Source organism: Martes martes, assembly GCF_963455335.1.
Source record: "Martes martes genome assembly, chromosome: 2".
Taxonomy (NCBI): domain Eukaryota; kingdom Metazoa; phylum Chordata; class Mammalia; order Carnivora; family Mustelidae; genus Martes; species Martes martes.
Window position 1 is genome coordinate 15048872 of NC_137889.1, and position 17323 is coordinate 15066194.

General features: G+C 37.5%; 1 protein-coding gene across 1 annotated transcript in view; it reads left to right on the plus strand.

The window, feature by feature from the left end:
• The first annotated feature begins 1732 nt into the window (after positions 1–1732).
• The window catches only part of PRIMPOL (primase and DNA directed polymerase), a 50295-nt gene continuing 34704 nt past the window's right edge, over positions 1733–17323 (plus strand). Inside the window, exons 1-4 of the mRNA XM_080796194.1 lie at positions 1733–1862; positions 3654–3904; positions 13113–13210; positions 14315–14444. Coding sequence (XP_080652320.1) covers positions 3725–3904; positions 13113–13210; positions 14315–14444 — 408 coding nt within the window. The 5' untranslated portion in view covers positions 1733–1862; positions 3654–3724. The remainder of the gene's footprint in view (positions 1863–3653; positions 3905–13112; positions 13211–14314; positions 14445–17323) is intronic.

Genomic DNA, 17323 nt, shown 5'->3' on the forward strand with positions numbered 1-17323 from the left:
GAAGCTTTCCCTAGAGGCCAGGAATCATGAAGCATGTGCTGTCTGTTGCAGCTGTTCTGGGGCTCAGGCCATCAAGTGTCTGAGTTGGGCATATCTAGGCATAAACTTAGGTAAACCAGGGCTACTAATGTTGGCTGTCTGTGTCATCGCTCTACCTCCTTCCCTCTGCCTCTTCTCCCACTACAGTTCCTGTAAAAGGACTAAGCCAGCATTTTTTCTAGCCTGACCACCTTTAGTTGTAAAATCAGTATTGACCATGATTGAATGCAATGTTAAGAAATAACACTGTGGGCAGGTGGGGAAGGGGGGCACCTGGCTGGCTCATTGGGTAGAGCATGTGATTCTTGAGCCTTTGGTGTGAGTTCAAGCCCCACACTGGGCATGGAGTTTAATTTAAGAAAGGAAGGAAGGAAAGAAATTAACTAACATTGTGGTGCATTGTGAAGAAATAAACAATAGAGTTCTTAAACCTACTATTTTAAAAAACAACAAATATTTTTCTTTCTTTTTTTTTTTTTAACAACGAATATTTTTCTTTGGAACTTGGAAATTTACCAAAAATAGTTAACAGCCCCTGTGTGAAAAGGGGTTTTTGATGTACAGTTATATAAAAGAAGGACGACAGTCCTTCCCCACCAGGAATTAAAAGCATTTCCAAAATGGTGACATATTTCTTATCCCAAGGGACAGGGATGAGGCATATGATAGCCCAAAAGCAGAATGCCAGATGCCTTTCTCGTCTCCGTTTCCTTTGCTTTTGTCATTCAGCCCTCCTGCTCCAGTAGTCCAGCCCCCAGCTGTCTTCTGACCCTCAACCCAGCTGTTAACATTTTTGAACTGTTCAGACAACATGAGAGCATAACATATATTGAATTCTTCTTTTTCCTTTGTTGACATTGTGGTTTCTTTGGTCCACGAAGCTATCAGACTGGTTTTCCATTGTGTCTCCATGACTTTCATGTATGGCTTCCTTCCCATGGTTATATCAGTATTTTTACCAAATCAAAAGTTTTCTGCATGTCCATGTCACTAAGTGTGAACATCCACATGGTTATTTTGTCAGTTACTGATAAGATACTAGAGCTATAAATCCTATCTAATTGCATTGTGTTAATTTTTTTTTTAAGATTTTATTTATTTGACACAGAGGGAGACAGCAAGAGAGGGAACACAAGCAGGGGGGAGTGGGAGAGGGAGAAGCAGGCTTCCCGCTGAGCAGGGAGCCCGATGCGGGGCTCGATCCCAGGATCCTGGGATCATGACCTGAGCTGAAGGCAGACGCTGAACCACCCAGGTGCCCCCATGTTTATTTCTTCATTAAGTAATCATTGCACTTTATTAAAAGTTAATACATTTCATAGAAGAAAGTCAGTTTCTCACTTAGGTTGTCAAAATGTGGAGGATTTTTATCGGTATACTAAGCAGATTAAAATAAACCGAATACTCAGGATCTAGGAGTCTAGAGTCCTGTGTCATTTTGCATTGAAAAAGCCATTTCATTAAAAATTATTCCAGCTCTTCCATCCAGTGAAATTGTATTCTGTTCCTAGGCATGTCTGGTATGAAGTTTATATTGATACATTTAGAATTATGTTTGTTTCTTGGTTTATAATTTATAATTTTCATGTGGATCACGTGTAATTGAGAGAGTAATCTTTCTTAGGTCTGACACGTTTGAAGTCCAATGTGAAATCTAAAAGTGTCATGATACTGTATCATCTCAATCTTTTAGGATGAACCTCTTTTTCCTTTCCGGGAATATATCATTTGCCATTGAGTTTGTGTTGCAAAATTTTCTGCAAGAATTCAAGAGAATATTTATCGACTCGATAAGCACAAGTACTGAAAAGGCATCGCCAGAGGTAAATAGGAATTTTTCCCTCCAATGTTTTAGTATATTTAGTATATTTAGCAATTTTATTTCACCTTAAAAAATGAATATATGTGTTTTCTACATAGATAAATTATATTATTAGTGAAGATGATACTAATGAAAAGGGAGACTACCTCAGTTATCGATTTTTTTTTTTTTAAAGATTTTATTTATTTATTTGACAGAGAGATCACAAGTAGGCAGAGAGGCAGGCAGAGAGAGACAGGGCCCTGAGATCATGACCTGAGCCGAAGGCAGAGGCTTAACCCAGGTGCCTCACAGTTACTGATTTCTGTATGAAAAACCAGACCAAAACTTCTTGGCTTAAAAAAAGTTCATTTTTTCTTACAGTTCTATGGGTTGACTGGGGAGGTCTTTGGCAGATCTCACCTGAACTCACTCAGGCTTACTTAGGCATTGAATTCAGATGTCTGGATGGTCCAGAATGTCTGAACTCCATGTATCTGGTAGTTGGTGTTGGCTGAGGTAACTTGGTGCTTCTCCACATGTCCTTTTATCTTCTGTGAGACTGGAGTTCTAGCATGGCAGTCTGAGGACGGTCTTGGTCTCAGGACAAATCCAGTGCACAAGCACTTACTACACCTCGGTTTGCTTCACATTTGTTGATGTGACATTGACCAAAACAAGTCATGTGGCCAAGTAGAGAGTATGTGAGTGGCCTCAGATAGCATCTCTTCGTGGGAGGAATGGCAGGTTTTGTGGCCATTACTTACCTATGATGCAAGCTTTTCTTCCCTTCTAAAAGCCTATCCTTTTTTGGTAAGTAAACTATAACCCCAAATCATAAAAGTATTTTCTGGCTTCCTTACCTTGGCATGGCTAACATGGAAACATTGCATGCAAATAAAAAACATGTCATTAATAAACAGGGATTAAAAGACTGTTACTTTAATACAGTCATTAAATTAACAGACATAGGTTAAAAATGTGTGTATTCCTATCTTTAAACATGCTTATGATTAACACAGACATTCTAAACCAAGACTAACCAATATTGCAGTTCCATTTATAAACTGAATTGTTCTCCCAACTAACCACTGTGTTGGGAGAAAAGAAGAACAATGGATAGAAACAGAAGAAAAGGGAACTGCACAGTAGTGTCTAGAAATGAACTCTGTACTGAGAAATAGCACGAAAATGAGGGCCAACGTAGTAGCTCCACTTGGGCAAGATAGATAGTGCTTAATGCAATAAACTGGTTATAATAAAAACCATAATGATACAAAAACTGCTTATGTTTACATGAAGCTTTGTAATTTACAAAACGTTTTCTTACATCCTATCACGTTTATCCTCATGATAATTACATAAAGTGTTCAGGATGACATTGATCCCCATTTTGCAGTTAAGGCTTAGGGTGCTTCTAAAATCATAGCACTATTAGATAGAAGAGCCAAGATCTAAAGCTATCTGGTAACTAGCCCCATTCTTATTTTACATTAAAACTTCATGCAAAACTATATATATACATAGTACATTTATGTACATAGTATATATATTATGTATTATATATTTATATAACATGTAAATATATATTATATAGAATATATGTAATATAAATTATGTATTATATAATATATAACTGTGTGTGTGTGCGTGTTTGTGTGTGTGTATGTGTATATATATATATATATATATATATATACACATATATATATGTATATATGAAGGCAGTTAAGGAAATAACCGTAAGGAAATGGTTTTTGACGTTTCACACACACAAAAAAATCTAAAGAAAGAAATTATGTCTTTGTTTTAGTGCTAATTGACAGAAATCTTACATGGGTTAGGATTTAGTTTCCCTGCAACTTCTAAACCAATGGAGAGAAAATGGGAAGCAAATGGGACGCAAAACTGAAGCAAATTGAAGAACGAGCATCTCGTTATGAGAGGAAACCCTTGCCCTCGGTATACAGACCAAGATTGTCCAAGCCAGAAGAACCACCCTCCATTTGGAAACTATTCCATCGGCAAACTCAGGCTTTTAATTTTGTTAAAAGCTGTAAAGAGGTAATTTTCTTATCTCTTATCTCCTACCTCTCTCTCTCTTTTTTTTTTTCTTTGAAGCTACTATAACTTAGGATTTTAAAAAGAAAGGTCTGTTTGTCTTCAGTCCACATGAGTATCAACAGAATTTAATTGTGATCTAAATATCACGTTATGTCTTTTTTTTAAGATTTATTTATTTGTCAGAGAGCACAAGCAGGGGGAACAGCAGGCAGAGGCAGAAGCAGGCTCCCCATTGAACAAGGAGCCCGATGTGGGACTTGATCCCAGGACCATGGGATCATGATCTGAGCTGAAAGCAGACACTTAACGACTGAGCCACCCAGGTGTCTGTAAATATCACACTATTTATAGAAATTATCCCTATGAATTTTTGGCCATTTACTTAATATTAATAATGAAAAAGAATGGGCTATGTAGTGACAATTAAAGATTTGTAATGATTTTTTTTTTTAAGATTTTATTTATTTATTTGACAGAGATCACAAGTAGGCAGAGAGGCAGGCGGGGTGGTGGGGGGAAGCAGGCTCCCTGCTGAGCAGAGAGCCCAATGCGGGGCTTAATCCCAGGACCCTGGGACCATGACCTGAGCTGAAGGCAGAGGCTTTAACTGGGCGCCATTCAGGCGCCCCTGTAATGATATTTTAAAGTTTTAATTGAAATATAGTTGACATAGTGTATTAGTTTCAGGTGAACAACATAGTGATTTAACAATTACACACATTACAAAATGCTCACCATGATGAGTCTAGTCCCCATCTATCACCAAAGTTACTATAATATTACTAACTATATTCCCTATGCCGTACTTTTCATCCACATGCCTTATGTAGTTTATAACTGGAAGATTGTACTCTTAATCTCCTTCACCTGTTTCTCCTGTCTCTCCACCTCCCTTTGTTCAGGCAACCACCAGTTCTCTGTATTTTATGAGTCTATTTTAGATTTGTTTTGTTTTTAGATTCCACATAAAAATGAAGTCTTTTGATCTTTGTTTTTCTCTAGCTTATTTCACTTAGCATAATATTCTTTAGGTCCATCCATGTTGTTGTGAATGGCAAGTCTTCATTCTTTTTTTATGGCTGAGTAACATTCTTTTGTGTATATATACTGCATCTTCTTTATCTTCATTTACCAATGGACACGGGTATCTTTCATACCTTGGCTATTATGAAGAAACAAAGGACATATATTCTTTTGAATTAGTGATTTCATTTTCTTCAGGTAAATACTGAATTACTAGAATTAATGGATTGTATGGTGTTTCTTTTTTTTTTATTTTTTTTAGATTTTATTTATTTGTTTGACAGACAGAGATCACAAGTAGGCAGAGAAGCAGGCAGAGAGAGAGAGAGAGGAGGAAGCAGGCTCCCCGCTAAGCAGGGAGCCCGATGTGGGTCGCAATCCCAGGACCCTGGGATCATGACCTGAGCCGAAGGCAGAGGCTTTAAACCACTGAGCCACCCAGGCACCCAGGTGTTTCTATTTTTAATTTTTTCTGAGGAACCTCCGTTCTGGTTGCCATAATAGCTACACTAACTTACATTCCCAGCAGTGGTGCATAAGTGTTTCCTTTTCTCCAAATCCTTACCAACAGTGTTATTGTCTTTTTTTTTTTTTTTTTAAGATTTATTTATTTATTTATTTATTTATTTAAAAGAGAGCGGGGTAGAGGAGGAATAGGGAGAGAGAGAATCCTCAAACCGACTCCCCACTGAACACTGAGTCTGACACAGGGCTCCATCCCAGGACCCGAGATCATGACCTGAGCTGACAAGAGTCAGACGCTTAATCAACTGAGTTACCCAGGTGCCCCTATGTCTTATCTTTTTGATACTAGCCATTCTGACTGGTGTGATACTAGCCATCAAAATCATTTGATTTGATTTGATTTGATTTGCATTTCCCTGGTGATTAGTAATGTTGAGCATTTCTTCATGTGTCTGTTGGTCTGTTGGCCATCTGTATGTTTTACTTCTTCCTTACCCATTTGGATGTCTTTTTTTCTTCCTTCTTTTACTTGTCTGATCGCTGTGGTTAGGATTTCTACTACTATATTGAGTAAAAGTGGGAAGAATGGGCATCTTTATCTTTTCCTGATCTTGGAGAAAAAGCTTTTAGCTTTTCATTATGGGTCTGATGTTGGCTGCGGGTTTGTCATTTATGGTCTTTACTATGTTGCGGTGTGTTTCTTCTATATTCCCTTTGTTGATAGTTTTATCATAATGTTAAATTGGGTCAAATGCTTTTTCTGCATCTATTGAGATGATCGTCTGCTCTTTATCCTTCATTTTATTAAAGTGCTGTAGATGTTGATTTATGGATATGGAACCATTCTTGTGCCCCTGGAATAAACCCCATTTGATCATGGTGAATGATCCTTTTAATGTGTTCTGTTAGGTTTGCCTATATTTTGTTGAAGATTTTTTGCATCTGTACTCATCAGGGATAATGGTCTGTAACTTCCTTTTTTTTTTTTTTTTTAAAAGATTTATTTATTTATTTATTTGTCAGAGAGAGAGAGAGAGAGAGAGAGAGGAGTGAGAGTGAGCACAAGCAGACAGAGTGGCAGGCAGAGGGAGAAGCAGGCTCCATGCCGAGCAAGGAGCCCGATGTGGGACTCGATCCCAGCACGCTGGGATCATGACCCAAGCCGAAGGCAGCTGCTTAACCAACTGAGCCACCCAGGCGTCCCGTGTAACTTCCTTTTTTTGTAGTGTCTTTGTCCGTTTTGGTTTGAGGGTAATCCTGGTGGCCTCATAAGACAAATTCAGAAGCATTCTTGGGGGAAAAAATTCCTTCTTCTTGTATATTTTGGAATAGTTTGAGAACTCTTTATTAAATGTTTGGTAGAATTCATCTGTCTAGCCATCTGGTCCTGGACTTTTGTTTTGTGGGAAGTTTTTGATTACTGATTCACTTTCATTACTGGTAATCTATCTGTACAGACATTCTGTTTCTTCCTGATTCAGTCTTTATCCATTTCTTCTAGGTTGTCTAATTTGTTGGCATATATTTTCTTGTAGTAGTCTCTTTTAAATCTGTATTTTTGTGGATGTCAGTTGTAACTTCTCTCTTATTTTTGTGTCTTCTTTTTTATTCTTTTTTCTTTTTTCCCAAGATTTTATTTATTTATTTGACAGACAGAGATCACAAGTAGGCAGAGAAGCAGGCGGAGAGAAGGGGGGAAGCAGGCTCCCTGCCAAGCAGAGAGCCCAATGCAGGGCTCGATCCCAGGACCCTGGGACCATGACCTGAACCGAAGGCAGAGGCTTAACCCACTGAGCCACCCAGGTGCCCCCTTCTTTTTTATTCTTGATGAGTCTGGCTATATTAATTTTGTTTATCTTTTCAAAGAAGCAGCTTTTAATTCCATTGATCTTTTCAATTATCTCTTTAGTCTTTATTTCATTTATTTCCACTGTGGTCTTTATTATTTTCTTCCTTCTAATTTTGGGCTTTGTTTGTTCTTACTTTGGTAGTTCCTTTACGTATAAGTTTAAATTGCTTTTTTGAGATTTTTCTTGTTTCTTGAAGTAGGACTATATTGCTATAAACTTCCCTCTTAGAACTGCTTTTGCTGTGTCCCAGCCATTGTGTTTCCATTTTCTCTTGTGTCCAGGTATTTTTTTACTTCCTCTTTGATTTCTCCATTGACACCGTTGACCCCTCTGACCCGTTCTGTAGTAACATGTTGTTTATTCTCCGTGTGTTTGTTCTTTCCGGTTTTTTTCTCGTAATTGATTTCTTATTTCATATTGTAGGAACAGATGCTTGATAGGATTTTAGTCCTTTTAAATTTATTGAGACTTGTTTGGTAGCTTAACATGTGATCTATCCTAGAGAATGTTCCATGTGCACTTGAAAAAGAATGTTTTCTTCTGTTTGGGGATGAGATGTTCTATATAATCTATTAAATGCATATGGCTAATGTGTCTTTCAAAGCCAGTACACTTTATTGATTTTCTGTCTGGAGGATCTATCGATTGATGTAAGTGGGGTGTTAAATTACCCTACTATTATTGTATTACTGTCACTTTCTCCCTCTTTGTCTATTAATACTTGCTTTATATATCTAGGTGCTCCTATGTTGGCTGCATAGACATTTACAATTGTTTTATCCTCTTGTTAGATTGATCCCTTCATCACTATGTCATGCTATTTCTTTCTGGTTTTTTTAAAGATTTATTTATTTAGTAGAGAGCATGCACAAGTGGGAGAGGAGCAGAGGGAGAGAATCTCAAAGAGACTTCCTGCTGAGTACAGAGTCCAACAAGGGGCTTGATCCCAGAACCCTGAGATCATGACCTGAGCTGAAATCAAGTGTTTGATGTTCAACCGGTTGAGCCACCCTGGAGCCCCTATGTCATGCCTTTCTTCGTCTCTTTTTACAGATTTTAAATCTATTTTGTCTGATATAAGTACTGCTACTCCACCTTTTTTTTTTTTTCATTTGCATTTGCATGGAATATCTTTTTCTATTCCTTCTTTTTCAGTTTATATGTCTCAGTCCGAAGTCTTTTGTGGGCAGCATATAGATGGGGTTGGTTTTTTTATCCATTCAGTCACACTTTGTCATTTGATTGGATCATTTAGTCCATTTACCTTTAAAGTGATTATTGACATATATGTACCTATTGACATTTTGTTTATTGTTTTCTGGTTGTTTTTGTAGTTCTCATTTTTTTCCTTCTTGCTGTCTTTCCATGTGATTGATAACTTTTATTTATTTATTTATTTAATTTTTAATTTTTTAATTAACATATAATGTATTATTAGCCCCAGGGGTACAGGTCTGTGAATTGCCAGGTTTACACACTTCATAGCACATACCTTCCCCAATGTCCATAACCCCACTACCCTCTCCCTACCCCTCTCCCCCAAGCAACCCTCAGTTTGTTTTGTGAGATTAAGAGTCTTATGGTTTGTCTCCCTCCTGATCCCATCTTGTTTCATTTTTTTTTTCCTACCTCCCAAGCCCCCCATATCAATTTCCTCATATCACGGAGAGATTGATGACTTTCTTTAGTGTTATGCCTGGGTTCCTCTCTCTTTATTTTTTGTGTATCTGTTACAGGTTTTTGGTATATAGTTACCATGAGGTTCATGTATAACATCTTATGTATATAGCAGTCTATAAAGTTGGTGGTTGCTGATGTTCCAACACATTATAAAAGTGCTACTTTTTTACTTCCCACCTCCGCGTTTAAGTGTATAATGCTATATTTTACATCTATTTATTTTACATATCCCTTAACTAATTTATGTGAGTACTTAACTACTTTTGTCCCTTAACCTTCATGCTGGTTTTATAGTGATTGATCTACTTTTACTGTATGTTTTCTTTGATAAGTGAAATTTTTTCCTGTCATAATTTTCTTCTAGTTCTGTTCTTTTCTTTTCCACATAAAGAAGTCCTTTTAACAGTTGTTGGAAAGACAGTTTAGTGGTGATGAACTCTTTTAAATTTTGTCTGGAAACTCTATCTCTCCTTCATTTCTGAATGGTAATCTTATTGGGTAGATTATTCTTGGACATAGGTTTATTTCTTTCTGTACTTGAAATAAATCATGTCATCCTCTTCTGACCTGCCTAGTTTTTGCTGAAAAAAATATGCCTATAATCTGTGGGTGTTCCCTTATATGTAACTGGTTGCTTTCCTCTTACTGCTCTGAGTAGTCTATCTTTAAATTTTGACATTTAGTTATCATGTGTCTGGGTGTGCACTTCCTTGGATTCATCTTGTTTGGGCTCTCTCTGCTTCTTGGAGCTGTTATTCTTTTTTCCTTCCCCAGGTTAGGGAAGTTTTAGGCTATCATTGCTTCAAATAAGTTTTCTCCCTCTTTCTCTTTTCTCCTTCTGGGGCTTCTATAATGTGAATGTTTGTGCCCTTGATGTTGTCCCAGAGGTTCCTTAAACTATGGTTATTTTATTCATTTCCTTTTCTGTTCAGTGTTCAGCTTGAGTGCTTTCCACAATCTGCATCCTCTAATCTGCTCTGATTTACACCAGTGTATTTGTCCTGGTGATTTTCTTAACCAGACATAATAGGGAATGGGGACTTGTTCTCAGTTCTCCGGCTGCAGGCACCCGTCGGGGAGCCTGATGTGGGGCTTGATCCTTTTTCTCTTCAGGGAGGACTTCTGTGCCTGTGCTAACTGTCCTGCTTGTGGTTCTCTGTACCAAGGTTTGGTTCCTATTTTTGCTTTAACTCCTCTTACCCTTCTTGATGTGGCCTTGTTTTTATGTCTTTTGTCTTTAGCTGTGGGGGATCTGTTCTGCTGGTCTTTGACTGCTTTCAGAGCAAGTTGCCTTACTTGTGGCAGTTACTTCAGTGTGTCCATGGGAGGTGAGCTCAGCATCCTCCTAGTCAGCCTTTTTGTCCTACTCCCACATAATGATATTTAAAAGAAGCTATGCTGAGGGGCCTGGGTGGCTCAGTCGGTTAAGCATCTGCCTTTAGCTCAGGTCATGATTCCAGGGTCCTGGAATCCAGTCCAGGGTGGATTCCCTGCTCAGCGGGGAGTCTGCTTCTCCGTCTACCTCTGCCTGCTGTTCCCCTTGCTTGTACTTTCTCTCTCTCTGTCAAATAAATAATTTTTTTTTTTAAGAGAGTAGGTTTTGTTTTTTTTTTTTAAGATTTTATTTCTTTGCCAGAGAGAGAGAGAGAGTACACACAAGCAGGCAGAGAGACAGGCAGAGGCAGCGAGAGAAACAGGCTCCTTGCCGAGCAAGGAACCCAATGCGGGCCTCGATCGCAGGACCCTGGGATCATGACCTGAGCCAAAGGCAGCAGCTTAACCAACTGAGCCACCCAGGTGTCCCTCAAATAAATAAATTTAAAAACAAAACCAAAAAAAAGAATGAATAAAAGAAGTTACGCTTAGAGAAAAAAATGACCAAATCCATGGACTGAAAAATAATAGAATGACTAGATTTTAGTGGAGAACTAAAACAATACCCACAAAAATGTGAGGAAATGAATGAGAGGAGTATGAAAATTTGAAGGATGAAATGAGGAAGAAAATGGAACTGAAGCAATAGGAAAATAAAATGTCTCAAATAGTATAGTGTAGAGTTCATAAACCTTGGGTCTTAAATCATACCACCAAAGCAAACATGTATTTAACTTTCTATGCTCTCCTTTTGTGCTTTGGAATAATAGAGTGGATTTATAATAGTAATTTCCTACATATCAGGTAAGTGGGATTAAGGAGTGGTTGCTGGCTGCTACCCTTGCAAATGGTCTGATGCTCAGAAATAAACAGATGTGTATTACACATCATTTATTTGGCACTGTGGGGAATATAAAGTATGAAAAGGTGCATATATGAAGTCAAGCATAAATATATTGTGATTCTGATCACTGATACTATATAAAAACTCAGTGTGCTTAAAATTTTTTAGGATGAAGACCCTTTGTTCCCTTGTAAAGGGAAGCTAACTCAGATCTCATCAGAAGAGTTTAGGAAATAGGGACACCTGGGTGGTTCTGTCGATTAAGTGTCTGCCTTCAGTTCAGGTCATGATCCCAGGGTCCTGGGATTGGATCCCAAGGTCCTGAAATTGAACCCCATGGCAGGCTTCCTGCTCAGCAGAGAGTCTGCTTCTCCCTCTGCCCCTCCCCCTGCTCCTATGCACAAACATGTTCTTTCTTTCTCTCTTTCCCTTTCTCAGATAAATAACTAAAATCTTAAAAAAATAGTTTAAGAAATAAAATAACAGCCTTTGTGTTCATTATGTGTAAACCCATTCAAGTATCAGAAATTAAAATCCTGACAGGTTCATTTGATCTTGAATTAGAATAGGAGTATGATTGCTAAACTTAACAATTACCAACTATAAAATTTATCTCAGGAAGATTGTTTTAATGTCAGTAATTTAGTCCCTCATTGAAATCTCACTTCTGAAAATGGAAGTTTTATTTCCTTGATAGGCTTAATAGCTGCCATTAACTAAATGGAAAGAAAATAACTTGTGTATCCCTTTAATAGAAGAAACTTTTGGGGGCAACAAATGCAAATGGCTATATCAAGTGCCACAGCCATTAACCTTAAAAAAAGTGTCTCATAGAAAAGACTATTTATAGTCTTATACTTGTTAAAGGTAAACATTTTAAATCTTAAGCTTTTAATATTAACTTGTAAATATTTAAAACGTTTAAAAAATTTAAAAAAATTTGTTGCCCACATGTTTTTATATGTACTAGAGAATTTATTAATTTTAGTCTAAGTCACTTATTTTTTTTTTAAGATTTTATTTATTTATTTGAGAGAGATAGAGGGAACATGAGAGGGGAGAGGTCAGAGGGAGAAGCAGACTTCCCACTGAGGAGGGAGCCCGATGGCAGAACTTGATCCCAAGACTCCAAGATCATGACCTGAGCTGAAGGCAGTTGCTTAACCAACTGAGCCACCCAGGTACCCCTAGCCTAAGCCATTTATAGTAACATTTAGGTTGTTTTAAAAAATAAGTTTTAAATGGGTGGCACAGTCAACTGAGCCTCAGACTCTTGGTTTTGACTCAGGTCATGGTCTTGGTGTTGTGAGATCAAGCCCCATGTCAGGCACCTCACTTAGCACAGAGTCTGCTTGAGATTCTCTCTCCCTATACCCCTCTCCCTAATGCATGTGTGCTCTGTCTCTCTCTTTAAAATGAATAAATAAGTCTTTATTTTTTTTTAAGATTTTATTTATTTATTTGACAGAGATCACAAATAGGCAGAGAGGCAGGCAGCATCAGGCTCCCTGCTGAGCAGAGAGCCCAATGCAGGGCTCAATCCCAGGACTCTGAGATCTTGACCTGAGCCGAAGGCAGAGGCTCAACCGAAGGCAGAGCCACCCAGGCACCCCAATAAATAAGTCTTTAAAAGAAATAAGTTTAATTTCATAAACTAGAAAGTGAAGCTATAATAGGAAGTCAAGCTAGAGTGATTGAAAAGTGATTTTTCTCCTTTTTTTTTCTCTTTTTGGTCTGGATATTTGAATGGTTTCTGCCTTGAACATGTATTACTTGAGTGAATAAAAGTAAATATAATTAGATTTTGATTGGCATAGTCACAATAATTATTTTTCTTTTTTTAGGAATAAAGATGCTCAAATTCCAGTTTTCCAAAATTTGGTAAAATTCTTCATGAACATTGACTAGCTACAGTTGTTTTTGGATTTCTGCTTTTATTAATTCTTCTACTATTATTTTTGCTCTTACAAAGGATGTTCACGTATTTGCTTTGGAATACAAAGTGGGCGATGGGCAACGTATTTACCTGGTGACAACCTATGCTCAACTTTGGTTTTATTATAAATCCCGGTAAGTCTGTCAAGGACAACACATTAAAGTTACATTTCCTTCATCTAGTAATGTTGGTAAAATTAATGCTGGCTGAATTAACTGTTGTGGATCTCCATCCCACATTTGGTTACTCCTTTATCCATAAAATTGAATTCTGGAGCTTCCGTGTCATAGCGGCACTAAATGGTCTTACGAGGTGCTGGGAGAAAAGTCAGGGGCAATCGTGTGTGTGTTGTGAGTTCTTGTGCATGTGATGACACAATTCCCCCATCACTTTTTTTTTTAATTAATTAATTTATTTGATAGACAGAGATCACAAGTAGGCAGAGAGGCAGGCAGAGAGACAGGAAGGGAAGTAGGCTCCCTGCTGAGCAGAGAGCCCGATGCGGGGCTCGATCCCAGGACCCTGGGATCATGACCTGAGCTAAAGGCAGAGGCTTTAACCCACTGAGCCACCCAGGCGCCCCTCCCCCATCACTTTTTGTTCAGATTACAAACTTTTACTTCCATAGGATGCCATCTGGATTTCACTTAGCCCAAGTCATCATTTATATACCTAGACAGTATCTATTTTTATTAACCGTGTTAAAGTCCTGTCTCTTGATCCACATATGAGCACTGCAAGCTCTTTGAAGTCAGGCGATTCAGAATATGTTTCTAGCCAATTTTTTAAATACTATTTTCCTAATGAAAATACAAAACTTAAAAATTCTCGTAAAAAGTTTATCCGATCCCAAGAATACATGTGATCCTGGGATTCCATTTCGAGAAAGAAGGTTCTTTTCTCAGACAACATTCATTCTGTCATGACACCAAGAATAAAGAAGGGTCATACGATGTCAAAATTATCTGTGAATAAATAACAGCATGAGGTTGACCATATTTTCAAGGTAAATAATGTGACTGAATATGATTGTTACATCTTCTTTGATGGAAGCTCTTAATGATGTGGTGATCTGTAAACCCACAGGGGAGCAGTTGTTCATTTTGTCATGTCTTCATTATGCCATAGTTATATGTCATTAAATCACAGTTAGTCCAGTATCTTGAGATAGAAGATCAACTACCATGATTCAAAAGGTATAAGATAGAAACCTAACAATCTTGAACTATTTAATTCAGGAAAAATCTCTTACACTGCTATGAAGTCATTCCTGAAAATGCTGTGTGCAAGCTTTATTTTGATTTGGAATTTAACAAACTTGCCAATCCAGAAGCTGATGGAAAAAAGATGGTTGCATTACTCATTGAGGTAAATTACAAACTCGGGTTTTTCTCCTTATATCTGTATATCTTTTCATTCACGTATTCATTCATTAAGTGAATGCAGCCTGTGTAATATTTGGGTTCTGTGTTTCACCTCCTTTTCCTTTTCCTTTTGAATTTTCATTTCTTAATATGACTTCTCTGAGTAAATTTCTAAAATGATCAGAGATTCAATTTAGATCCATATGTATTGCAATATTAATTTAGATCCATATGTATTGCAAAATAGACTTGAGAGGGGTGCCTGGGTGGCTCAGTTGGTTAAGAAACTGCCTTCAGCTCAGGTCATGATCCTGGAGTCCCGGGATCGAGTCCCACATCAGGCTCCCTGTTCTGTGGGGAGTCTGCTTCTCCCTCTGACTTCTCCCCTCACATGCTCTCTCTCTCTCTCTCAAATAAATAAAATCTTTAAGAAAGGGGCACCTCGGTGGCTCAGTGGGTTAAGCCTCTGCCTTCAGCTCAGGTCATGATCCCAGAGTCCTGGGATCAAGCCCCGCATCGGGCTCTCTGCTCAGCAGGGAGCCTGCTTCCTCCTCTCTCTCTGCGTGCCTCTCTGCCTTCTTGTGATCTCTCTCTGTCAAATAAATAAATAAAATCTTTAAAAAAAAAAAAAAAAAGGAAGAAAAGAAAAGAAAAAGAAAGTCCTAGCAAAGAGGGGGGCCTGGGTGGCTCAGTCACTTAAGCATCTGCCTTCAGCTTGGGTCATGATCCCAGGGTCCTGGGATCCAGCCCCCCATCAGTCTCCCTGCTCAGAGGAAACCCTGTTCTCCCTCTCCCACTCCCCTGCTTGTGTTTCCTCTCTTACTATGTCTCTCTCTGTCAAATAAATAAATAAAATATTTTTTAAAAATCTTTAAGGAAAAAAAAAGACTTGAGAAAGGTGGCAGTTCAGAAACAGTAATTTTTACTGTAAAAATTGGTTACTGAGATGAATTTTCAAGAATTAAAAATTATGTCCTAATTTTTATGCTGGGAGGAATTTTAGAAATTATTCTGTCTTACACCATCATAAAGGAGGAGTCTAAGGTCTAGAAAAACTTAAAACTCCTATTTTAGGTCCTATAGTATTGGTAAAACATGATCTAGAAGTACAGTTATCGTTGTTTTTTAGCAAAGAAAATACTGTCATTCCAGTATGTATTTTTGGTTTAGTAGTGTCAACCGGGAAGTTGCTAACAAAAGGAATAATATGGGCTAGTTCAACAAAAGTCTTTTAATGTTTTCTTATAAGATCTTTTAAGACTTTATTATATTAAGTGTTATTAAACTTATATTGGCTATTATTTGGGCTCAAAGCAGTATTAACATTTATTGATTAGTTTGTTTTCTTTTTAAAAATTTATTAAAGTTTTTATTTTATTTTATTTTTTATTTTGAGAGAGAGAGAGAATGAGCAAGCCAGGGGAGGGGCAGACGGAGAGAGAAAATCCCAAGTCAACTCCACACTGAGTGCAGAGCCAGACGTGGGCCTCGATCCCATGACTCCAACATCATGACCTAGGCTGAAATCAAAAGTTGAATGCCTAACTGACTGAGCCACCCAGGCACCCCTTAATTTTTTTTTTCTTTTTCTTTTTAGAGTGAGAGTGTATGCACATGTGAGTTGAGGGAGGGGCAGAGGGAGAGGGAGAGAGAGAATCCCTGAGATCATGACCTGAGCCAAAATCAAGAGTCAGACACCCAACTGACTGAGCCACTGAGGCGCTCCTTAATTTTTTTCTCTTAGATGTTAACTATGGATGACACATTTTATAACTTTAAAAATATATCATAAAATGTTTTTGATAAAGAGTATCTGCTGATTATGTTGAATCACTCTTTTTTAAATTTTTTGAAAAATATATGCAAATACATAAAAAAAAGTCATATAATGTTAGCTTTTTCTTGGCTTCCCCCTCTTTTACTTAGGTTTATTTATTATGAAGTATAGTTGACATCTAATATTTTATTAGTTTTAGGGCTATAACATAGTAATTTAACATTTAATATACATTATATAAGATTCATCATGTTAAGCCTAGTTTCCGTTTGTCACCATATAAGCTTATTATAATATTAATGACTAGAATGCTTACATCGTTTTGCATACATCCCTGTCGCTTACTTATTTTTAACCACAAGTTTATATCTCTTAATCTGCTTCACCTATTTCACCCATATTCTTACTTCCTCCCCTCTGGCATCTGCATTTTGTTCTCTGGATTTTTGAGTCTGTTTTGGTTTATTTTGTTTATTTTGTTTTTTAGATTACACAGGTAAGTGAAACCATGGGTATTTGCCTTTCCTTGTTTGACTTATTTCACTTAGCATAATACTAGTGCTGGCAAGTGGCAAAATGTTATTCTTTTTCATGGCTGAGTGATTTTAGTGTGTGTATATATACCACATCTTCTTTCTCCATTCATTTGTCAGTGGACACAGGTGTCTTCCATATCTTGTCTATTGGAAATAATACTGCAATAAACCTAGGAATGCATGTGTCTGTTTGAACTACTGCTGTTTTATTCTTTGGGTAAATCCCCAGGAATAGAATTGTTGGACCTTTTGGTAGTTCTATTTTTCACTTTTTGGAAAATCTCCATACTGTTTTCCATAGAGGCTACACAATTTGCGTTCCCACCAACAGTGCACAAGGAGTCCCTTTTCTCTACATCCTTGCCAACATTTACTATTTCTTGTCTTTTTGATATTCACCATTCTGGCTTGTGTGAGGTAATACCTCATTGTGGTTTTCATTTGCATTTCCCTGATGATCAGTGATGTTAAGCATTTCTTCATGTGTCTGTTGGCCATCTGTATGTCTTCTTTGGGAAAAGGTCTATTCAAGTCTTCTGCATATTTTAAAAATCAGATTTTTTTTTCTTT